The sequence below is a fragment of the Lissotriton helveticus genome, chromosome 7, assembly GCF_964261635.1.
Source record: "Lissotriton helveticus chromosome 7, aLisHel1.1, whole genome shotgun sequence".
NCBI classification, from domain to species: Eukaryota; Metazoa; Chordata; class Amphibia; order Caudata; family Salamandridae; genus Lissotriton; species Lissotriton helveticus.
This window is the reverse complement of record NC_136068.1, coordinates 1,540,767,802-1,540,794,223: the sequence shown is the minus strand read 5'-3', so window position 1 is coordinate 1,540,794,223 and position 26,422 is coordinate 1,540,767,802. Positions and strand designations below refer to the sequence as shown.

The following is a 26,422-nucleotide window of genomic DNA, read 5'->3' as shown; positions in this document are numbered from 1 at the left end:
GGGGGGGAGGAGGGAGTCCCAGGAAGGCCAGGAGTATGGGGAGAAAAGAGAGGATGGTGCTGGACAGGAAACTAGGTTATGAATGGTGGCTGAAGGGGGACAGGTGCCAGGTGGAGTGGGGGGGATTGGGCTAGATGGAAACTGAGGGAGAAAGGGACTGCAAGGTCAGAGGGAGAGACGAGGAAGGAGCTGTCAAGGAGAGAGACATGATTGGGAAGCAAAGGAATTGGGAGGGGAGGTTGAAGAGAGAAGGGAGGTGGAAGAGAAGAATTTGGGGTAAGGGGGACGGGGAAGAGAGGAAAGGGATAGGGTGAAAGGGTAAGGTAAGGAAAGTTGAACGGTAGAACTGGTTGTAAAACAGGTGGACTAAGAAGGGGGAAGGTTGGATGGATATGGGGGAGGCGAAAGCGTTAGAGACTTGGGCAGGTGCAGGGTGGGGAGGGGGAGTGGGTGCCTGAGGCAAGGCAGACGGGATAGGGGGAGGAGGAACATATTGGGAAGTGGGAAGAGTGGGAGAGGAGGGTGCAGAAGTAAGGGGGAATAAAGGGTGGTCCTGTGACTCCCGGGAACGCGGCCTGATGGCTCCCTTGTTGCCTTTGAGGGGAAGCTTTAAGCGAGAGTCGACTGGAGAGTCGGTGTGCGCGGTGACGTCATAATGAACAGTGAACGGGGTGGTAGCATCACAAATCATGTACAGCAGTGCCTGTAGGTGGGGCCTGTGAGTGAGCCGAGCACAGACGTCAGGAAGGAGAGGGAGCAGAAAGAGAAAGGGGGGTGTGATCTGGAAGGCCACTTGTGGCGAGAGCGTATGGCTGCAGGCGACCCCAAGCTCCAGTCAGCCGGGTCACTGTAGGAGAAAACAGTATTCTGGTGGATCCGGTCTGCTTGTTGGGACTAAGGCTACATATGTTGCTAAGCATGGTCAGGCTGAGAAAGAAAATAGGCCTGGGCACCCAAAATATAAATGGTCCCCATTAGAGAACTAATGAGCTAAAAGAAATGGCACACGTTTGCTAATGTTGGCAGTTTTGAACTTGTAAAGGACACGCTGTATAAGTGCTTTGAAAGGTATGGAAGACAGCATGGATTTGAGCTTGCTGCAGGCAATTTTATTTTAATATCTGGGAAACCAACACCAAAACCGGCCCCAGCAGACCATGAAACAGGCCTACAAACAGCCAAAAAATAGCCCACACAATGACCGGTCAGATCAGCTCATCAGGCACTGCCGGACTGCCCTATAGGTCTTACGACCCTGTTTCCAAGGTTTGAGTGTGTGAGAAGGCCCTGGATATGAAGAGTAAAAGTTCATCTCTTACTTCTGGTATTTTGTTTGCTCCTATAAATAAATCCACTGACTGTGGCCTGAAGAGGGTAATGAGCAGCGGATGATCACAGGATTTACCCAACAACCTCCTTGTGGTTCTACAGTCAACAATGTTGTCCTCAGACCACCTCTGTGCTAACCCAGAGGAGAAGGATGGATGGAAGACGGTTGGAGACTGTGCACGGGGCCTCTAAACGAGGGAGACATCCTGCCCAAGAGGGATGCTCGGGTTACCTCCAGGAAGAGAACCCCTAAAAGAAGCACGTCTTAGAAAATGGAATGCATACATCCAGGGAAGAATAGAGGCATTTCCTTTAGTCTGATATAAAACTGGCTCTCTAAAAAAGTATGTATGTGGAAACGTATGTCTGCGTAAAGGGCCTTTACTGACCTGAACAACCTCCCTTGCAAGATTTGGTTCTTGTTGGCCTATGTAAAAAGATATTCTATGCAAATGTTGACCCTGAGAAGTACTACACCCCTCCCCACCCTACAACTCTACTGCAAAATCCTGAGTCTGTAGACTAAAGGTCATCTGAATTTAAAGGCTGGTGCCCATCCTAGCATTTGACCTTAGTGCAAATAGATTTCTTATTATTTTAACTGCATCCATAATTGCCAAGAGAGTATCACGACTCACCCACTAACACAATTTGTTACAAATCCATTTAGGCAGAAACACACCGCACATTACTCTAAAAGACAAGACGCTAGCCCATTTCGGCCCTGCCGATCATCTAGTACGCACTCCAGCGACATTTAAGGTGTTGCCCGTTACAAAAAATTTAAACAAATATAAAGCACAATTTGAAAACCTGGAATTATCTCTCAAAGGTGACATCTGCGGAATAGACACGATAAAGGCCTGTTCAATGAGAATGTGGGGTAAGTATAATATTCACATTTTCAGGGTTGCTGCCTGCAGACGAGCTCTGGGTTATGAGAACGAAAATGGTGACTTGAATTAATACAAAGGCAGACTCCATGAAATGCCCATTCTGGATTGTAGAGCAGTGCAGTCTCTCTGAAACGTCTGCTGGTGAGTTTTCTGTCCAGACGGGGGTTCTCTGTAGGTACACCGCGTGCACCCCCCGGCTCTGCCCGGAAGTGCAGACCCCAGATCAGTGGTAGATGCTGCTCCGTGACAATGTCTGGTTCTTGCACCCGTAGTTGAGCTCGGCCCCTCCGGTCAGCAGCAGGTCCACGCCGGTGCAGAAGGTCCCTTCAGATGCCAGGTACAGGGCGGCTTGGGCACACTCCTCGGCTGTGCCCATCCTGCCCATGAGCTGTGTGCGATCAAAGAAAGGGAGCAGGTCAGATACTGCTGCACGAAACAATGCAACAAAAGACAGCAAAGTAACTACTGTGATGTCAAACACACGCAAAGAAGTAGAAGGTGGATGGCCACGTCACCCGCAAGGGGAGGGGGTCACTAAAGGGGGCAGTTCCTTAGTGTGATCTCATTGCCCAGGGGTAGTATCTCCTGAGTGGCCACCTGGTTTAGTAAAATAGCCATGGCCAGGTAGAGATTACGCCTCCCCATTGACCCTAGGTGTATGTCGTCACTTTCTGCGGGGGGGGGTGGGGGTGGGGGGGGTTGCGGTGCGGGATGGGGGAGAGGGGAGGTCGGTGGGGTATATAGGTGGGCTCGCCTTCTGGATATTCCTCTTTCGGTCACAAAAGTATGTGGGTAGACATGTCGGATGACAGCAGTGCTAGGGGTGGAAACATCAAGAAGTGTGGACAGGACAGCATGCGGTGGCAGGATAAGTTAGCAGGCATGGTGCAAGTGTGTGGGCATGGTTGCAGCTGCGGCTCCTCCGCTATGGCGGAGAAGCATCGCCCCGCCAAAAAAATGAAAAATATAACTATAATAAACGCTTGTTTATTATCGTTTCATTTTGGCTGACGGAGCAGAAAGGTTGGTGGAGGAGTGTTTTACCCTGTAATCAGTGTGCATGAAGGTTTTGCTAGCCGTCTCATGACGGCCAAACTGCCATGCGCACTGAAGCTCTCTCCAACCCCAGCTCCGTTGCTGCATTGGAGAGAGCATGCACAGGCTCCCAGTCTACTTGGGAGCGCAAATACATGGCGCTAAGGCCAATCCTGATGCTACTTTCCTGCAGCGCCAGAATTGGCTGCAGGGGATTCTGGGAGCCTGTGCCTGCAGTGCACGGAACCAGATTGGAGCATGGTCCCCGGTTCCCCTCTCCCCCTGCCTCGCTACTTTGCCCAGATACCAGCCGATACGGAATGGATGTGAGATAGTGTGATAGTGCGTGGCAATATACAGTGTTTAATTTGTAAAAGAATAAAGGGAAGGACACAATATTTGGCTTCCAAGACAGCGGCTGGCGTGACAGACTGCCAAGGTGCCAAATACCAAAGCTGCCCAGCCTTGATTCCGCCTCATGCCGCTCTCATCCTCCACCCCGAAGACTCCCTGCTCCTTTATCTGACTCTTGCATTGGGAAGATGAGACATGTCTCTCTCGCACTAACAAAGAATGGGAGGGAATCTACAGCAGATTCTAAAACGCTGTCGGTAGTGGATTGGGGAAGGAAGCTGCAATCAAGGTTTCACTGTATTGGTACCACACGGTTGCTATACTGCATGAATGGATCACGGAGCATTCACAGGGATGCTGGCATGGGCGTGGACATGCAGTATTATATTCCATTTGTTGTGGCATTACCAGAGACTCACTTCACACTGGACGTGATGTCATAGAAAAACTATTCGACACAGACGACAACAATGTTCGCTGCATACCCTTCCCAGGGACCACCTTAAAGACAAACTTGCTTGCTGTACTCTCATAGGGTTAAACAAATGACCATGGCATACTGCCAAGGTGCCAAATACCAAAGCTGCCCTGCCTTGATTCCGCCTCATGCCGCTCTCATCCTCCACCCGAGACTCCCTGCTCCTTTATCTGACTCTTGCATTGGGAAGATGAGACATGTCTCTCTCTCGCTAACAAAGAATGGGAGGGAATCTACAGCAGATTCTACAACGCTGTCGGTAGTGGACAACCAGGTAGGCAATCACAACCTTCTCGGGTAAGACAGGCCCTCAGATCAGAAGGACTGGTTCCACAGATCATGGGGATGGAGGAAAGAATGATGTTGCGTGAACAGAATCCAGAGGCCTTCGAATCAGATTGGGATCTCTTTCTAGACTCCTGATTCGCCAACAAAAAGTACCATTGTACCATATGTAGTCTATTCCCAGCCCAGTATAGAAAATAAGGAAACCCTGCAGAAGGCTGCAATGCTCGTACTTGCCTACCTATTCATGCAAATAGAATAGAAACACTCGCTTCAGTTCATGCTATAACAGTTTAAGAGAGAGTTGATGACAAACATTCATTAATTTCATTATATTTTGATACAATTTAACAGAAGCTAGCACTGTATAATTACACTATTTCAGAACAACTGCATTGTCTCCTCTAATTGGCAAGATAAATAGGGCAATTTTCAAAAATCTAGTTATTTAATGCTCTACTGACATCACTTACAGTGGTAAAAGGATCACCAACATATGCCCCTAAGAAGCATCAGTACAGATCTTTGTCAATCAGTAGAGTACCTGGTGCTGTAGTATTTTGAAGAGATACTTCCGATTGCACTGAAAGATCAGCGATGCCACAACAGACTCAAACCTGTCACCTATGAAACACTGTAGTGCTGCTTCAAAATAGATGTCTCTCACTGACCAGTGGCACGGAGCATACCTCTGACACAGGACTTTAGCCTAACGTAAGTACTCGGTAAGACTGGATTTTTTCAGCATGATGGCATCACTCCTGTAGCATGAATCAAAAGAGGGGGACTAGGAACCAGATTAAGGTCCAGTACCCGTGCTCCTCACTATAATTGATATGTCTAATCAGTGTGGGTACTTGTTCCTGTGTGGAGAGGGTATAGAAAACGTTAAAGAAAAGGTGTGGTTGGAATATATGGTTCCAGGGGGATCTTTGGAAGTCTTGCCCTCACACACCCTTGTGGGTGTCATGCTTCATCATCAGGCGCCTTGCTCCTCGTGGGGCCGGCGCTGCAATGCCCCACGGGCACCGCCAGTGGGCTCTTTGTCGGAGATCTTTTCTTGTATCAGCCGTGACCGTGCATGCGGGTGTATGGGGTATAATGTGTAAGGTGGAAAGTGTGATCTTAAAATTGCCTAAAGGAGATCACATTTTATTCAGAGACCCTTCGGTAAAGTTAAAAACTAAGATGCAGTAGTGTGTGTAATGTTATGATACACCACTACTCAGTGAGTGTGCTGTAGTGAACTATCATAGTTTCACTATTCAGGTCGACATGTTTCATGCTATTTTGGTTCAATACTAAATCCCTAGCGTTTCTTCAAGACCAAAAAATATGTTCCTTACCCCTAAATTAGGGTGGGTATCTAGAGTCTTATTAGACTCAATCCCTGGTAGCGATACAGTAGATCCTAGGTATCTATGTCATGCTCACCACAGTACGAATCCAGGTAGGCAGGACGAGGGGTAGGTAACGGGCTGCTGACCGTGTATGGAACTAAACCACATTAATCTCGCAGTCCCCTGCCTTTACCTAGGGCACATTATGCCTATGAGTAGAGGTTGATTTATGGATTCGTACTGTGGTGAGCATGATATAGATACCTAAGATCTACTGTATCACTACCAGGTATTGAGTTTAATAAGACTCTAGATACCCACCCTAATTCAGGGGTAGGGAACATATTTTTCTGCCCTGAAGAAACAACCTGAATAGTGAAACTACGACAGTTCACTACAACACGCTCACTGAGTTTGTGGCGTATCATAACCTTGCGCACACTACCGCTTCTTAGTTTTTAACCTAACAGAAGGGTCTCTAAATAAAATGTGATCTCCTTTAGGTAATTTTAAGATCAAAAGTTTCCTGCCGAGCAAAATATATCTATGAAGTAATTCCACTTCCATACAATAGAATTTCAAAAAATCAAATATTGTCCAGTAATCAGTAAGACACTCGAACCCGTCAATTCACAATGGTCTTTATATTCAGATCAGTCTTGTGAAAAGAACATCCAATATAATTTTTCACAATGTAGATTCTTTGTCAACAACAATCATATAAATGGATCAGCCAACACGTGTTTCGTTGTAACAACAACTTCATCAGGGCTGTAATCCAAAAGGAACAAAGTGTAAACCAAAAGTAAAAATATAAGATTATAACATTATGTTAGAGGGAGTTAATCTTATTCGTTCTAACACCTCCTAAGTGACAGTAAAGCACAAAGTTCCCAAATACATCAGTGTATATGAAACATAATAAATGTGGATCCCAGTGTCAAAATAACAGCGCACATCTAAAACATCTGGGTCTATTGCCTTTAACACATTTCTCTTATGCCACAAGTCCAAATGTCATATAACCATAGAATAAAGTGTTCATTCAAACAATACCACTTATGAAATGGTATGAGGAAGCCTGTCACTCCGTCCTGACTGTCCTCACCAATCAAAATATTCAAATGCAATTATTTTATCCTAATATACACTAAATCGCTTTGTGATAATTCTTAAAATAAATATTGTCTATTACTAGATTACCTTTTTTAATTATAAACGATATCCATAACATCCCAGTTCTTTCTAACTGGTTGAGTGGTCTAAGACTCTTCTTATGTCTGAAAGAAGAATAAACATTTCTATGTAGCTACTTTCTAAGTCTCTAAAATTATAAAGTAAGAGCCTACAGATTGCGTTGCTTACCATTCAGTAATAAAGGTCTTGCTAGTTGGGTATATGTAGAAAATAGTATCTTGTGATCAGCGTGATGTTTCCACAGTGAAAAAAACCCTTCGGGCATGTCCGGAGCCAGTCGCTCTGGCTCTCCGGTACTGCTCGTTTTGGGTAACTTGGACTCACTATATTGGCAAGAGTCATTCCTTTTCTATATGTTATACTCGGCCGTTCTGTTTAGTGAACTCACTATTCAAGAACTTCATGACACAAAACTTTTGCTATCTTTAACAGAATCAGAGGAAGATCCTATTACTATGAATTCTCTACTACATGATGGAAACTGTAGCTCATGTAGATGGGCAATGAGGAAAGTAACCACTTTTAATTATAACAACACAGGGACATTTCACATTGACTCATTTATTAATTGTGAAACATCATACGTTGTTTATGTTATTGCCTGCTTATGCGGTAAAATTTACGTAGGTAGCACAGTAAGGAAACTGAGGGAACGTATGATTGAACATTATAGGGCACTTAAGAATGGAGATACAAGATACCCTATATCTTCACATTTGGTACAGAACGGAAATGACACGGAAAAACATAAATTCCTATACCATGGTATTGAATATGTGGCACCAGATAGGCGAGGAGGAAACAGGCTACTTAAACTGAGAAGAAAAGAGGCACGATGGATTATGGTCCTTAGAGCAGTTGAAGACGGGCTTAATATAGATTCAGAGCTCCAATATTATCTTGGAGAAAATTAAGTAAATACAATTAAAATATCAGCGATTTAGAAACATGTTAACCAAATTAAGATTGTGTTATATACTATTTATGTGATGCTTTATCAATTTGCTGATTTATGATGTATTTTCTGCATTTGTCTTTTCAACCCCGCTTCTGTTATATTTAATAATTTTACTGTAATTTAAAATTATAGTAGAATGATGTGGGGTGCCAGTAACTTTGACACTGACAATCATCACCAATTAAGAACTTAGGATTTACTAACGAATAACATGATTAGGTGTGCGTAATAATATGTAGCCTAGAGAGAAAGTTGCAGCCACGGAGAGTATATAACCTGAATCTATACATGAACTCCCTATTGAATCTGGGTTATATATTAAAGGTGTAATTAAGATTTTAAGTATAGTGGCCACCTTGAATCTATACATGAATTCCTTAATGAAGATGGCGCTCATGAAGGCCACCTTCTGACTTAATATGTGAAACTCAACTTACATAAGATGGCGGTCACGCCAGACGCTGACAACACAGATAACGTTAGCGCATTGTTCGCTTTGAATCTGCTTTCAACGCAGACTTTTTACCTATAGATGTGCTCATTAAGGCAACCCTTAGACTCAATATGTGAGACTTAACTTACAAAAGATGGCGTGTATATTAGGATAAAATAATTGCATTTGAATATTTTGATTGGTGAGGACAGTCAGGACGGAGTGAGAGGCTTCCTCATACCATTTCATAAGTGGTATTGTTTGAATGAACACTTTATTCTATGGTTATATGACATTTGGACTTGTGGCATAAGAGAAATGTGTTAAAGGCAATAGACCCAGATGTTTTAGATGTGCGCTGTTATTTTGACACTGGGATCCACATTTATTATGTTTCATATACACTGATGTATTTGGGAACTTTGTGCTTTACTGTCACTTAGGAGGTGTTAGAACGAATAAGATTAACTCCCTCTAACATAATGTTATAATCTTATATTTTTACTTTTGGTTTACACTTTGTTCCTTTTGGATTACAGCCCTGATGAAGTTGTTGTTACAACGAAACACGTGTTGGCTGATCCATTTATATGATTGTTGTTGACAAAGAATCTACATTGTGAAAAATTATATTGGATGTTCTTTTCACAAGACTGATCTGAATATAAAGACCATTGTGAATTGACGGGTTCGAGTGTCTTACTGATTACTGGACAATATTTGATTTTTTGAAATTCTATTGTATGGAAGTGGAATTACTTCATAGATATATTTTGCTCGGCAGGAAACTTTTGTTTTAGTGTTCTCCTGAAATCAGGGGACTTGTAAGGAAGTTAGGTAACCTTTCCTTTCTGCCTAGTAGCATTAAATTTAATCTAGAATTATACATAGCCGAAATTATTAGCTGAGCGCCCATTTTCCTGTTACCTATAATTTTAAGATCACACTGTCCACACTTACACATTATACCTCACACACCTGCATGCACCGTCACAGCTGATACAAGAAAAGATCTCCAACAAAGAGCCCTCTCATGGTGCCCGTACTTGAACGAAAGGCCCTTATTAATTGAAAGCTATAGGATAATATTTTACAGGTCTGAAAAATCACAGTGGCAGCGCCTAAGAGCCTTAATTTGTAAGCCGCCACTGGATTGTTCTGTCTAAAGCAGCTGTCCTTAGGGTCTAGGTCTCATGATATAAATATCCCATATAACATAAAAATAAAATATTGTGTGGTTTTAAACCCTATAACCACATTGAGACGATGGCACTTCTAGGGCTGTTTAAAAGTAAAGCTTCAACCATAAGTAGTGGGAATTGCACCTAATGCACAAACAAGAGCACAGGAGCAATCAGTAACCTGCCTCATTTCCCATCTCATCTGAAATTCTCTTTTTAGGTCTCGGCTACACGCTGCTTTAGCTGTCTGGAGGCCCATATGTTTTTTAAATAATAAAAATACATACTTATTTAGATAGATACAGGGGCTTTCGGTCAGCCCTCTCCATTCATTGGTCTGTTCAAGTGGCATTTACTTTTCTTTTTCACCCACCGCAGCATACAACATGGGGCAGAGAGCTAGCCCACTTCATCCAATGGATATCTTGCAAGGCGGGTGACAGCATTTTTCCTGATCACATCAAGATTTCAAGATTTATTTATTTGAGTGATCGGTCTTTTAAAAACAAAAACCATTACACCAATGACATTTATAATAGTACTAGTGCATACTTATATAAACACGTGAAATCATTAGTAGAATTTTTACACGGTTGATCTAAAAGATACTACTATACAACAATTATTTAAAGTTTCGTTTAAAATGGAGATTTGGGAGTTCTTGTCTTTATGACAGTCTATTCCGATCTACACTGAGTTTCAGCCAATTTCCTTTAAATACACAATTACAAGTTTCACCCCCCTGCATACTAGAGGGATTGAGGCCCCGTCAAGCCAGGTGATTACGGCTTCCCTGCACGTTCGTATGTTCATACTATTCAGTAGTGCTTTTATTAGTGACTTCCGTTCTTTTAGTAACTTCGGGCATACACAAAAAATATGTTGAATCGATTCGTATTTGTATCCACAAAGTCTGCAGTCTCAGTTATTACTTTTATCCTTCCATGGTGGGATTAAATCTTTTGTTTCCCACATGCCAAGACGCAGCCTCATAAATTGATGTTTTAGGGTAGGCGAGAAATAGGCTGATAAATATTCCTTTGGCTTCCTTTTTCCATATGAGCTGATAACCGTCCAGGCATGCCGTTTTAGGAGTAAGGTGTTCTCATCCGTTGAGTGAGACAAGAGTTTTATTGTGGTGAACTGATCACATGTTCGCAACCACTTGAAAAAGAAGTGCACTTCAGTGCCAAGCACTAGTGTGCTTTGGCCATCCTTTATTTTATATTTTTTAAATACTTGCCAGTTGTTTTTGGACACTGCATATGTCTGCAAGAAAACTTTTAAACATGCATGCTTGCCAAGTCCAAGGCTACTGGCTTTGCCAAGGATTGTTTAATGTTCATGTAAGATGCATGGTATTCATGTATGACTATGGTGTAACCTTCCTTTTGACTGGTCCTTTGATCAGTTCCGTAACGTGCCACTTTCAGCCTATTATTTACCAGTCATCTCTTCATGTTTTTCCTCCTCCACTAATCACCCAGCACTCCCAGGAGGCATCAGTAAATACTTCAATTTATAGTTCTTTTAATCTTTATTAAAATATATCATTAGCCCCAAGCTTGCTTTATGAATTGCTTGACTGTTGCAGTGGGAGTAACAACGAAGACTAATAGGCTTTCCCACAGGACCTCCAGAGGTGGTTTCACCCATTATCCATCACAAAGGAGGGAGGCAGGACCATCCAGCCCCGTAAAACCTTGCTCTTTCTCTCTCACCGTCCACCTGGTCATGGAGGAACAAAAATATAAACACCGACTATGGCTGGACTGCGTCTCTCAAACCCATGGCAATCAAAATGTCACTATTCGAGTTCCTCTAAATGTTCATCCTTGTTGGGTATACCATTAGTGAAATTTTGCTCCCTGTTTTTTCTTTGATCTTCGAATCATCAGGAAGGCGCTGAGCAGATCTCTACGTGGGCAACGGTAATCAACTTTTCACACTCAACCAATTAAGCTTACTTACAGACCACCTATAATGGGGCCAACCTTTGTATCAATTTACTTATAACAGATACTGCGTGTCAATTTTTATGGGTAGCCAACAAGTACAAAAGTATTTGTCCCCCTCAGAGGTGCCTGTTTCTCCATGAAAAGCACGCCCACAGCCAGGTACAAATTCGCATGCCACATCACCCCAACAGAGCTTGATGAGTGACAAGGTGGATAAGCGTGGTGACCAAAAGCCTACCGACAGCTTACCTGCGCATCCCGCCCTCCTTGGATCATTGCCTCAGGGTTGGATGAAGCACAGGATAGGTCTTCCCACAGTGGTGTCCAGATATTCCCTGGGGAAATACTAACAGATGCAAAAAGATTCATCTCATGGATTCATGTTGAAAAGTTTCTTCAGAGATAGAACTTTAAAACTCCATATTGACAGTGGTTCATGCAACAACATATCTCAACACCCACCAAACTGTCCATGGACTGGACAATTCTCGCTCCGGTGCCTACTCGATTCACGGGTTCACACTCTGCGACTCTGGGCAATAGCTTGCTTAATCTCCACAATGGCCCCTCGCGGCGGGATGCCTGGCTTTCACCTTGCGGATACCCTGCCGGGGTTATCTCACAGGGGAATACCAGGACGGGTTCCCTAAGCAAGCGCTTACAAACCGCTTGGTGATTTGCGCTATATAAATTCCTGTACATTTACATTTTACATTAGAAAAATATAGAAACATACAACCAGCTGGCCGGTTTGTACTTAGAGCTTAAGTCCTGCAATCCCTTACTCAACCCCCCTGGCTTCATGCACAACCGCCTCGGCACCATCTTCTAAAGGACATTTCTATGGTCCGAGTGAAGAGGTATTTCTTTTTAAAGCTGACATTGTCAGTTAAGCACATTATTGACACAACATTAGCCATTCTCACCTCCCCTTAATGTAAGTGAGTTGGACGTAGTCAACAATGCTTGGTGCCTTTTTGAAGGTGAGGAGCCATGGGGCAATTTGCTGGGGAAGCCACTGCCAGTCCACATTAGAGTCTACAGGTATCTCTTCTCACCCAGAAAAGAACCTTTTCGATAAGGCCCAAGGAAGTCACATGTGTCAGAGGGAAACAGACCAGTTACTAACAATGTAAACAGTATTCTTTGGGTCTGCCTCTTGCAACTATTGGCTTTCTTGGACTAGTCTCTTTCAGCTATGGACATGAGACTTTGGCCATCATGTCTTAGTTTAGCCTATTGCAGTATTCGTATCTCCCCTATTCATATTGGCTCTTTGAGTGTATCATTCTGCTTTCCCCCAATCCCAGTTGAGTGAGTCTAAATTGATCTACATGAGACACTATTTACAACTATAGCCTTCTCTGTCTGTTCCTGTTAGTTCCACCCGTCTTGCTCTAATGCGCTAATGAAACACGTGTAAGTGCATTAAACCCATATCTATTAACTTTACCAATGCTTGTTTAAAGATTTTCTCTCCAGAATGAGGATTGAAAAATATACTTGCAACAAAAACACAATATGACCTGGCAGAAAATCAAGAGACTCCTCTGACAGGCCATGCCTCTGAAAGGCTGAGAGGGCTGAGACAGAGCCAGTCACATTTCGGGCAAGGCCCCTGGCAAGTTAAACAAACATTGGCAAATACAATAGGTCTCGCCTTTTTGTAGGAACATGCACCCCAAAGTAACGCATGCCTTTCTTTTTTTATTTTAGTTATTGATACAATTTGCTTCAGTAAAACGCACATGAGATTTTTTTTAAGTGGGTGGTCAGGTGATGCAGAAGCAACACGGGGGTGGGTGGAGGAAACGGTAAAGTAATACTTGGGAGGGTAGTGGGCAAACAGGGAAGCAACATGGGAGGTTTTGGGGGCATTGAAACAATACGGAGGGAAGACACCGAAGCAACACTGGAGGGGGAAAGCAAAACAGAGAACTTGGGTGGAGGGAAGCAATGGTGAGAAGCACACAGGCAAACACAAGAGGGAGGAGGGTGAGGAGAAGCAGTCGGGCAACAGTGAGCAAAACAGAGCGCATGGGAGAGACATACACGAGGGAGACTGCTGAAAAACACATACACTCTAATCAAGTGATCCACACGAAAGAAACAAGTAGTGTTTGAAAAACAAGCAGTGGAAGACGTGATGCCAGCCAATCAAAGAGATTTTAAAGAGACAATGCTCCAAGGGAGGGACACACGATTGAAAAGTCGGGACACAAATAGTAAGCAGGCAAATGAGTGACAAGAGATGGCACCCAATGTTAAGCATTAGATGGGCTCCAGGTGAACTCGATTTTCTTGGTAAGCCACAATGTATGTCACAACAGACAGCACCTGTGCTGCCTAGAGCGCTCGACCTAACAAAGCCCAGTGAAGAGCAAGACATACTCAATCCCCTGACTGTCCAAAGTCAAGGACCTTTCGTCCTCACTGCTAAGCTTCTGCAGACTTGGCCAATGGAATTGGATTGGAAGGGTACATTTGTCAAACTGGAACATCAGTAGGTCAATGAAAAATTGGACCTTGGAAAAGTAGTCTCCCGGTTCAAAATCCATTTCCATAACCTAATGATACCAGATACCAAACAGAGTGTGTGCAGAAACCAGCCTTTTTGGCTTGTCTAATGAGAGTGTGACACATACGCCTTTTTCTGGCACATACCTTAGTGTGAGAATGACCATTCCAATGCTTACCCATTCACCCTGACACCATGCCTGCTCTCGTCGACTGCCATAGCCTTGGTCATAGCAGTGATAGCACCCTGGAAAAAAACAAATAGACAAAGCAGCAAGATTAGTGAGAAGGCAAACTAGAAGCCAGCAAATGAGATACATTATCATGCAAGGGAAGACAATCTCTAAGGATTTCCATACTCTCTGGCTTCGATCATAACGCTACTTCTGATCAATAGCATTAAGGCTGGGCTTCCAGGAAGGAGGTAGAAATCCCAGGAAGCAGATGGGACTCCTGAGAAGCAGGCGGGACTTCATTTGATGACACAGCAGAGTACAGTTTTGCACAATGGCAGATAAAGTATTTATGCACACAAATATAGTGATATTCTCAACACAGTAACCCTTGACACACACTCAGGCATACCTCCTAGCGTAGTGAGCCCACGTGCATACGAGCCATTTCCCCTTTTTAAAAAATGAAAGTATTCATTGTTAGACTAAACATTATGCTCTCTGTAAAGCCAACGAGGCTAGAGATGCAAAAAAAAAACGTCATGCTTTCACTCACATTCAATTGCATTTTTCGTTAGGTGGAATTACTTTTATGTACTTGAAAAACGCATTTCATTTTTTGGTCTGATGTTCACAGTAGTGTGCTTGAAAACATTCCACTAACAACTCAAAGCCCGAGCACACATTTTCGAGTTATGCTATGCTAATTGCAACATAAATGTTCATGATACTATTTAAATTCTTGGACTTTTATTGTCTTCTTTGATGATCCAGTCAACACCTATTTCGTCGTCCGGGGAGTTAACCCACGACTTCCTCAGGGATGGAAAGACAATTATATGAGAAACACTTGCATTGTGTACAAAGTCCATTACATTATACATATTACACTTCGTGGAAAGCCACACTTCAATATGTATCTTTAGCACTGAGGATATATCACAAAGTTGTGTTACAAATTATCATGCCTATAATGCCCAGAAAGTCAGTGTGTAGTGAGATGCTATAAAATCATCATAGCAAGATATTGTGGGACGTGGTGCACTTATTAGTATCACTGAGAATGCAAGTTAATGAAAAACAGCACTGACTCACACATTGAGGTGGTGGGGAAGATGCGCTTATCTTTGCTTTCACAGCAAGAGTGAACATCAACAGAAACCTATGCGCAAGAAAGTAGGAGGTTGCCTACCTGTCTTGATGCAATAATTTACAATAAACATATGATGATGTGAATACTCGGTAAGGATCTGAAAAAAGTAATTCCAGTCACGAGAATGGCAAAAGTACAACATAAATTAACATTTTTTTTACCTACCTCTGCGCTGGGTATATTTCCGTCCCGGAGAGTAGGTGGTCTAGGACTACTCTTGGTCGGTGAGTAATTGCCAGTGCAATGCAGTAAATAATATACAAGACCTTCTTTAGCTCTAAAATGCAAATAATGGAAAGATTTCCCCCAAATGTGTATTCTTAATAAGTTAATGAATCAATGATAAACATAGCGGTGCAGGAAGACCAAAAAAAGGGTGCATTACATACGCAGTGGTAGTTAAGAGAGTCACTGCATCAGCTAAAGTAAAGTTATATACAGTTATAGTCAAGCGGACATCTAATAATTCATGATGAGGAGATAATTCCCCCTAAATGTATTGGGAGAGAAGACAATGCAACAATACGCTGAGACCAAGTAAACATAGGAGTCATAATCAAAGTATCTAGGGGAATAGTACAAACTTCCATAAGGTAAATAACCATAACTTATTTAGCAACTAACTGTAATAGAAAAACCCAGGCTTAACGTGCACACCTAAGTATGGACGTCACATGATAGAACATGAACAATGCTAAATCTTACCCGACACGCATGCCAATCTGCGTAGTGTTGTCAGGTAAATACGGTGATAGGGCATCAAGTATTGCCCGGTGAACAACTATAAAATAGAAAGCAATAGTGCTTAATACTCTCTACATAATGGAATTGTAAGTATAAGGTACCTGGTGCACCTTGGTATGACCTACCATACAAGAGTGCCTACCCGCGTCACAAAACGGCTCAGAATACAGCAACAGCGTGTGTTCAGTTAGAAAAAACAGGAAGTGATATAGCTGGGACTGTAACGCTAGAACGTGTCCTGTGTCCCCATCAGAAACGATCCGCCATGTTGAGTTTCCACGTCAAGAGGGCCGGATGGAAAATAAGAGAATTGTGCTCCAATTGAGTAAATTGCAAGTAATGTGGCTAGGACTGGAATCACAGCAACAACTGGTCGTCATATTGAAAGATCTGCGCGTACAGTGAGGACATGAAGAAATAACATTAAATAGCGGCGTTAAAACGATCTAGCAAAGGGGTTTGGAATAAGAATCGGTATCCAATCAATACCCGTCTGTGCAATAGCATTATAGAAGTGACTCATAACAGATCTGTCAGGGGGTGATATCAGCAAAAAATTCAATGAATTTGCTCACCCCAATATATTCAATAACAAGTCATCAATTGGTAAATTTATAAGAGTCACAGTTCACAGTCGATGGGTCAGTCACTGTTTATAAAAAAAGAAAGCGAGAGGACAAATGCCTGCAAAAGTGAGGTAATAGGCTGGCATCTAAGATTTACTTTACATGTTGTCAAGATATAGAAAAAGAAAAAGAAAAAAAAAAGGACGGACAGAGATATATTAATTAGATTGAAGCCAAAGCCCAAGCGACCCATGCGATTCAAAAGGATACACCATTGCACCACGTCCACTAATATGAAATACATCAAACACATTATATTGATGTAATTGTTATGAGATCATTAGTCACTAGACCATACATGTATTTATCATGGGGGACTTATATATAATAGATGTATATTGCAGCAAGTGCTGTATAGTAAGTCCATAGCAAAAAATGTATCATAATATACACATACAGCTCTTGGTAACAAAATATACAACATGCACGCATCAAAAGAAATATGGCAGGTTATCAAACATTATTATACAGCATATCATTATTCACCAAGAAAATAGTGTCATTCTTGATCTAAGTTCAAGTCATATTCAACCGCTTGTAAACGCATAATCCAGGTAGCCTCCCTACGCCTGAGACAAAGTTATCTGTTGCCCCCTTTTGGATCTGCCACAAAAAATGAATGCCTTGTGTAATCCCTGAGAAATACATTTATTAATTTGTGTGGCCGTGGGGTGTGAGAAGTTGGCCTGATATGCAGTGCTCACTATTCTAGTGATCACTATGTATCAGTCCAAACAACCCTTATTGATGATTGGTTGTAAGTCAACCTTATAGACCAGCTATCCTAGTAGCATGGATACGAGCAGTCTAAGGCTAAGACTCTAGAGGGCGTGTTAAGCCAGCTGTTTTACCATCACATTACCCCTTGAACACCCAGTGAAAGGACACCACACAAGTTGTTATGAAAATAAATGTATATTTATTTCTAACAAGTCTACCCTGAACTCTTTATGAGTCAGGGAGCTAGGCACAATACAAAACTCTTAAGAAGATACTTTAAGTCGCACAATTTACACAAATGCCCTAGGGGCACGAAAAACCATATACACAGTAAGTGGAATGCGAACTTACTAGCAGGTAAGTAATACGTTTCTAGACTTAGGAATCGCTAGGCCTACAATCCTAAACACTGGGATTAGATGCAGGAGGCCTGTGGACGTCGTGTGCAGAGTGGGAACTCTCACGCGTAAGGCGGGAAAAAGTCTATGGAGGCTAGCAGTTGCAAAGTTACTGTTCTCGGGCGAACCCGACTAGGTGGGTCGAAAACGGGAGTGGATCCGAACACTTAGGGTGTTGGACTATGCTGGAGCACCGGAGTACTCAGGTTACCTAGCCCAGGGGCTGCGGCTGCATAGGGTTGAAGTTGCGTCGGAAACCCTCGTTGAAGATCCAGGAGCCTGAAGAAAGAAGTTGCTGGCAGGCGGCCAGTGAAGAAGTTCGTGGAGATCCAAGCCTGGATCAGGGAAGAAGAAACCTGTAAGCAGAGGGGACCAAGTTCTGAATCACTAGCCAGTGATTTGAGTGGGCACCAGGATGGCACCGGACGAAGTCACCTCAGCCAGGTGAGTGGGCGCTGCTGGGCTCTGCAGTCTCTCGGACCAGGAGGCGTTGTCGGCGACCAGGATGGAGGTGCGAGCTGTCCCACGAAGGTACTTGCTGTCGACGTCGCTGGACCCAGGATTGGGCAACAAGTCTTGGCAAATGCAAGGCCCACGCGGTGGACCTAAAATGGCGTCTTGGGTGGACCAGGAGGGTCCAAGGTGCTCCTCTTTTGGAGGGGAGCAAGGGCTAGTCTGGAGCAACCAGACCAGCAGTAGTTATCGTCGTGGAGCGTCGTGAGAGGGCCACTAGCCAACGGGCAAGCGACCTGGACAACGCGGTGAGCAGCAAAAAGCAGAAGGGCCCCACGCAGATCTCGTGGATGCAGGGGGACTGAACTTCGGTGCTGGAGCTGCTCAGGGTCGGGGCTTCTCTTACCCCAAAGCACTCAGTCGAGGGTCACTCGGGCGTCGTGCTGGAAAAGCGTCGTGCAGTTCTGAAGATGGCCGGTCCCTCGAGGCCTCGTCACACCCACGGATCACAGCTGGGCTGATGATGTAGGTTGAGGTCGGAGGTGCCAGGGAAGCCGGTTCTCGTCGTGCTGGAGCAGTCTTGATCCGAAGGAGAGACTGGCAACAAACCGCGATGCTTGGTTGGTGCCTGCTGCTGCAGGGTGACTACTCCTTAGTCACAAGGGAGAATCTTGGGAAGAAGTCTTGAGTTCCTTTCGTGGAAAGTAGTTTCAGGATTCAAAGATGATCTAATTTGGAAGGGGGCCAGTTCCTACCTTTATCCTGCAAAAAGGGGCTGGCACGCGACTAAGTCCTGCCCTATGGGTGGGACTAGGAGGGGGGTGGTTACACCCCTCTCCTTTGGCGGGCTTTCCCCAGATCAGGGGCTGGAGTGCCCCTGGAACTGGTTCAAGCCGGCCTATGCATAGTGAGCACCGGGGTGCCACTTGAAGTCACCTTCCTCTAAAGCCCTGCCTACCTAGAATACACAAAATCCTGTCTGGGACGGTGCTGGCACCGCCCCTGGCAGGAAACCCTTTGTCCTTGCCTCCTGGGCTGGGAGGACTCCCAGCAGCAGGAGGGCAGACTTGTGTCTCGGTGGCAGCATCCATCTTGTGGAGCTGAGGCTATGTCTGACTTTAACCGGGGTTACAGGTTACATACATGTCGTGTCCCTCTAGAAGGGTGGAATGCTAACCCCGTCGCCAGAATTGGCGAGGGGTTAGTATTCCAATTCGTATGACACCTTACTCGACATGTTTTGATAAAGCGATACCAGAGTTGGCATATAACCGCGAGGATTATAATGCACTTAAGAGTATATGGTATGCGTTATCATGGAACAGCTATTAGGACTTGGTTCCGCAAGCTGCAAACGGGCTCAGCTCATGCCAGAGCACCATTTCACATTATTCCAAGCACTCTGCCTTCAGGATTGTTAAGGCCTGCCATAGGAGTGACTGATAGGAATATATGTGTCCATTTTAGGGTTAGATATAGGAATACTATATCTAAAGCAAAGGGTGATTACACCACCTTGCCCCAGCTGTCGTGCAGCCAGTTGTGTCAGATTTGGATGGCCAGCCAGGGGTGGCATAATACATGCTTCAGCCCCTGGTAGGCCCTGGGTACACCTAGGCCCTGGGCACCTAAGGTACTCTGTACAGGGACTGAATAAGGTGACTCAGTATCCAATTAGATATGTACCTAAGGTACATGGAATCCATTTTACAGAGAGAGCAGTAGGCCTGGGGTCCTGAATAGCAGGGCCCCAGGTCAACTAAGTCAGAAAACCAGCAAAACACCAGGCAAAAAGTTGGGGGCAACCATAGTCAGGGATCTACCTTCCTACATGGGGTATCTGGTGTCTCGATATCTGATGGCTCTCACATGTTCATTGATCTGTTCTTTCAATGGTCTGATAGTACTTCCTATGTAGAATTTAAGGCATTTACATTTCAGCATGTATATCATGTACTTGCTGTTACAATTGATCATGTGTCTAATTTCATAAGATCTCCCATTGGTATCCTTAAAGTATTTTGTATTGTCTATCCCCAATTTACATGTACTGCAGTTGCCGCATTTGTAAAACCCTCTGCATCTTTGAGTAAGCCAATTGTCTTTGGGTATAGATTTGGTTTACGTATTTCTTTTTGTGATTAAAATGTTTGAATTGTCTTTTGCCAAACAGATTTGCACAATGGATGCTGCCCTGTGAGGGCAGTGTGCCGTCTGAGCTGCAATGGGAGGCGCCAGTCTGCTGCTCCAAAATAACTGACCTACAGCTTGTTTTATGATCCCTCATATATGTAGAACAGTTTAAAATGCACTTTAGCTGGTTTACAAAGCTGCACAAAGACCCCAAGGCAGAGTGTGCGACGAGGCGAAATGGCTTACCCTGACAACAGTGCCTAAAGCTACAAACTATGAAACCTTAGACATGGCTGAACCTCTATGACACAGAAACTAAGACGACTTCTTAGATGTTGTGTTTTCTCCTCGTTGAAGGGAGCACAGGGTGGGGTGGGCTATTAATAAAGGTATTTTGAAGTACATAAAGAAGTACTCTGGCATGTAAGAGTATTTATTACTTACTCTTACATGCCTTGCCTTTGGGAACTGAAACTAAGCATCTAAAATGGGAATATTCATGTAAAATGTGTACAAATAGAAAGGACTGTGTCCTCCTTTGCACTTTCACTAATAAGGAGATTAACATTTTGCGCGAATTCACAAAGGCGTGCAAGAGTATGTACAAGAGTGCTCCTGAAGTACTGCTTCCGGTACGCACAAATGCTTTTGTGAATGGGCCCAGTTGCTTAAGAGGAGATGACTAAAGTCCCTACTCGGAAGTATGAGCTGGCTAACTTCATGTGGTGGGACTTTCTGTAAATTAGCTTTACCAAATCTCAGCGGGACACTGGAAAGGTCGGCACCATCAACCTTAGTCCTGGTGTGGGTCTGAGATAACCATATTGTAACAGCTTCAGGCCCCATTTATAACGGGATGAACCCTTTCAAAAGCTATGTCATTTCTTTGGTGTTTTATGAATCAAAACCCATTACCAGCAAGAGGAGGAATACTGAATGGCATTGCCAACAGATCTGCCTTTACATTTACTGCTGGAAGTTTTAATCTGTTTTATGATTATTTAAGTTAATTGTTAGCAAAGACCAGTACTGTGGAGCAGCTACTGTTGAGCAGTTGCAGGGCCCAGTACACAAACTGTGCTTTGTAATATTTAAGTAGGACTACAGCAGTATTACATACTACAAAATGCAGTTTGCAAACCTACGGATGCAAAACTTCACTTCCAACTCTCCAACATTTTCTATGGAGAGATCTCTGCACATGTAAGTTTACTGCTTACTAGTAAATGTGTGAGGCAATAGAGGAAGCATGGGAAAATGTGGAATATCCAAAACAAAATGGAGGGGAAGGGCATGCTAATACAAACACCAACCCACAAAAAAGTAAGATTATTGCTATTAACAAACAACAAAACACAAAAGGAACACAAGGGGTCTAAAGCAACACGGTGTGTGGCTAGCTATCCTACACTCAAATCTAACTTGTGAGTTGGTACCCTGGTTACCCTGGATAGCTTATAAAGATACGAAGTTACAATGGGTCAATGTGCATGAAAAAAACGTACATATCGTGCCAAAAAACTCAATCCCAATTGCTCAAAAGTGGATAACCATCAAAAATGCACTTAATGATCAGTCCTATCATCTGGTTGTCCAGTATCACGTGGTTGGTTTCTTGATCATCAAGACCATTTAACCACGGATATGATAATGGAGCAAGATCGAGTCCATAGGCACTTATGGACGACCATGCGACAGCCGATCAATGATGGTTGCAAAAATATTGAAAGTGCAGTGCTTTGCTGAAATGTGATGTAAATAATGAATATAACACAAATCTTAAAGGTTGGAACAAATACAACCTGTAGAAAGCTAATCCTCCGTGTCAGTGGATGCTTACGCACATCTAAAGAAAGATGCAGAAAAACGATAAACATTTATGTAATGAATCTACTATATGTAAATACAATCATACACCATTCCCATTCCAAATTAGTAAAAAGTAAAAATCTTTTCCTCACCCAGCTTGACCGGGGACTGGACCTCACCTCACCTGGTCCGTGCTCAGGTTTCTCAAGGCCCCGCTCTAAAGGACAGACAATAACCAGAGAGAAACAGTGATGTTCATACTCCTGAATTCATCAAAGCCCCTCATGGTTACAAAAATTGGTCCCTTGTCCACATTTGAGCCCGTCCAAATGGCATCTCTCTCTCAACTCCAAAACAGCCACCTTTAACATAAACACTGTAGAACACACACACATAGCATTAAAGCGAGTGGGCAGGCCGCAGACCCTGTGTGCCAGACCCATTTGTGTATATTTACAAAAGAATGGTCATATTTGAAACATGCCAGCAAACTTGGTAATCTTATTAACCACCAGGCATTGAAGAATCAGGCAAACCCTATTTCGCTCCTGGGTTGCTAGCCAAGGCATGTTTAAACGTTCACCGATCATAAATAACAAGCTCTCAATATCATTATAATTCTACATCCCTAGAGTACTTCTATCTCTTTGCCAGTAAATATGAGATATCCTTATAGACTCTCTTGCTGCCCAAATCCTATCTTACCTGTCCGCCGGTGCCTCAAAGCTCAAGCCTGAGTCTTTGGGGGAGGCACCGACGTAAAGGCTAAGGTCTTAACCTTGAAGAAATCACACTCACGTACCTTAGTACACGGTATATCAATGGCCAAATACCTAAGGGCCAGCTGTGCACCTCCTGGCTTGATTGTCACCAATGCCCCACGCCTTTTTCTGCAGGACAAATCATTTTTAACAGACTGGTCCCTTATAGCTTGGCGGTGCACAAGGGACTGGCTGATCCTGATCATCAGCACCGCCAAGAGGATAGCTGATAATATCCTAATAGAAATCCAAGTTCTAGAAGCTTCAATTAGAACCACCATCACTGGACCTATTTTCAAAAAACAACAAGATGAGTCTAATAAAACTGCGAAAGAATTTAATGACTCAATTCTACAAGCCAAGTTAGACAAATTTAAGAAGGACTTGTCTAAATTTAAGCACGAACACGTGTACCCATATACCAGTGATCCCTACACTCCACCAGATTTCAGAGGTAATGGGAAACGCTATGGATCTAACTACTCGGGCTCTAGCTCAGATAGCAGTGACTCCGATCACAATGGTACATCTTCATCTTTCCCTAGAAGGGGCAGGGGGCGATCTAACAGATCATTCTTCCGTGGGAATTTCCCACAGGGTCAATTTCAACAATGGTGGCCCCCAACACCATGGGGTTACCCTCAACACCAATCGGCCTACCCCCCCACCTCCAGGCCCTTCCATGGGTTCCCCAATGAATTCCATAACCAACCTTTTTTAGGGCATGGCCCCCGCAGGACGCGGGGCAGAAATCGCTCAAGACAACAACCAGGGGTCCATTGGGAAGACCAGACAGGCCCCTATGCAGGGACTCGCAGCCAGACGAGCAAGAACCAACAGAAGGCGGGCCCATCAGGGAACCAACCCTCGTAGTCAATCTTTCTAATAGAGCTTTAAGCGAGATTGAAGAACCGGTCCTCAGTAAAGGTTTGGGGTTTGTAATGACCAGCGATGGCGATCCTTTTCAGTTCCAATGCGAGCTCAGCCAATTGTTCCACAAATTACGCCTTCGCTACTTCTTCAGGGACAAAGACAATGAACTGCTGGATGTATCAGGAGAAAATACGGGACTGAGATTAAAATCTAAATTCCAGCCCCCTGTACACGCAATCCCTCCTCAGGTTCTGGCTTTTGAAAGAGCCGTGCAGGATGATGTCTCGAAGATATGGGCAGCCAAGAAAAAATCATTTAAGAACCTCTCATGAGAGGAGCATGCAGCACTGAACACCCTTGCCAAAGATCCCTCCATTATCATTAAGCCAGCAGATAAGGGGGGCTCAACAGTCGTTTTGAACAGCTGCGACTATAACTCTGAGTGTTTGCGTCAACTTAACAACAGACAAGCATACAGGCCACTGAAGCAAGATCCAACTAATGATCTTAGAAGACAGATCCACAGTTTAGTGGAAGAGGGACTGGCGGAAGGATGGATAACCTCGAAAGACGCTCAATTTCTGACGATTGAAAATCCGGTTATGCCATACTTTTATATACTCCCAAAAGTCCACAAACAACAGAGGCCCCCTCCCGGAGGACCAATAATCTCCAGTATTGGATCGATCCTGGAACCACTATCCACATATGTGGACTACTTTCTGAGGCTGATTGTCCAAAAGATCACTACATACCTCCAAGACACGAAGGACGTTCTTGGAGCTCTGCCAGAAATTGATTTTGATTGGGAAAGAGACCACCTGGTCTCGTTTGACGTAGAGTCTCTCTACACTTCGATCCCCCAGGATGAGACTTTGGAAGTGGTCACCTCTATTTTGGAAGAGTGTAACTTAGACACAATAACACCAGTACCTTTTATCATGGCTTTGGCTAGATTAGCCATGAAAGAGAACTTTTTTTGCTACGAGGAGACAAATTACCTGCAAACGTCTGGCACAAGCATGGGCAGCGTTTTCGCGCCCAGCTTGGCCTGTCTATACGTCCACCAATGTGAACAGCAACATGTGCTCACCCCTGACAATCCATTCCACTCATCTATCAGAAGGTGGAAAAGATACATCGACGATGTATTAGTGGTGTGGAGAGGTGATAAGGACTCTATTGTAGCTTTTCATCAATGGCTTAATGGCAGAAATGAATTTTTGAAGTTCACGTTTGAGTTTGACAAGGAAAGATTGCCCTTCTTGGACCTCTCCATATATGTTACATCTGCAGGCTTGCAGAGTGAACTTTACAGAAAGCCAATGGCCAGGAACTCTTTACTCTTATATGAAAGTCATCATCCCAAAGCCCTTCGAGACAATTTGCCTTACGGGCAATTTCTTAGAATACGGAGAAATTTCTCTAATAAGGGGGATTTTGAGACCCATGCCAGCAACCTAGCCACACAACTTCTCGAAAGACATTATCCACGCACATTGGTTAAGCGTTCACGGAAACGGGCGAGCAACAGTAATCGAGAATCGCTCCTGGAACCCCTGGTAGATAAGGCTCCCTCAGATAAATTGACACTGGTGAGCACATTCAATAACAGAAGTAACCAGATTCAGAAGATTGTTCTCTACCACTGGCGTATTTTGAATCATGGGAAGGACAAGATTGCCCAACCATTATTTGCCTTCAGAAAATCAAGCAGTATTCGTGATCGTCTGGTGCATACTCGCCCGAGGGAATCACCGAGAAGGACAGTAGGAACTTTATGGGATTTACCACCAATTACGGGGCATCACCCCTGTGGAACTTGCTCCGTCTGTCCTCAAACAAAACATTCCAATCAAATAGACATAAGCACTGACCGGCCTTGGGTACAGACTCACTTCACGAATTGCAATAGCGACAATCTAATTTATCTGCTGACATGCCCGTGCTCCACTCGATACGTTGGTATGACCACGCGTAAAGTGAGAGTACGCATGTTGGAGCATAAGAGTTCGTTCCGTTGTAGAAAATCGATAACTAATCTGACTAAACACTATCTGGAGAAACAGCATAGAGAAGATTAATTTTATTGAACAGTCCTTGAAAAACCTCTGATCCCATCGCATATCAGTGATGCTTCTAAATATTTATTTAGGAAGGAACAGAAATGGATCTATAAGCTCCGCACGAACATAGACGGACTCAACGATGAAATACAGTGGGTGTCACTGTAAATCCTCAATTGACATTTGCATGGCCGACAATACCATCAGAGAATTTTCATTCTGTGAGTAAGCACACATAGACAATTGAGCAGTAATCAGACTCGGAGGTGCACATTGGCCCTATAATGCCCATACAATATGATCTCTTGTATGACCCGAGTGTGTTTACAATGTATGAGCATCCTGTTTTGATACATGTAATCTGTTAGACATGAGCATATAGAGCCTGTTCTAAATGTGTTGATTCAGAATAAAAGGCATTCGATATATGGAATCCACACGTGTTAGGAATGCGGGACGTTGACAGTATATAGCTTACTGCCATTAGCTACATCATAGCAATCCCAATGTATAATATGGGTGTATTAAGATATAGATGCGCAGAGTAGGCGC

General features: G+C 43.7%; 1 protein-coding gene across 1 annotated transcript in view; it reads right to left on the bottom strand.

Annotated features, from left to right (window-relative positions):
- Positions 1-1,087: 1,087 nt before the first annotated feature.
- Positions 1,088-26,422, bottom strand: part of HSD17B14 (hydroxysteroid 17-beta dehydrogenase 14) — an 82,482-nt gene continuing 57,147 nt past the window's right edge. Inside the window, exons 7-9 of the mRNA XM_078654989.1 lie at positions 14,141-14,208; positions 11,694-11,790; positions 1,088-2,613 (exon numbers count right to left, since the gene is read on the bottom strand). Coding sequence (XP_078511115.1) covers positions 2,449-2,613; positions 11,694-11,790; positions 14,141-14,208 — 330 coding nt within the window. The 3' untranslated portion in view covers positions 1,088-2,448. The remainder of the gene's footprint in view (positions 2,614-11,693; positions 11,791-14,140; positions 14,209-26,422) is intronic.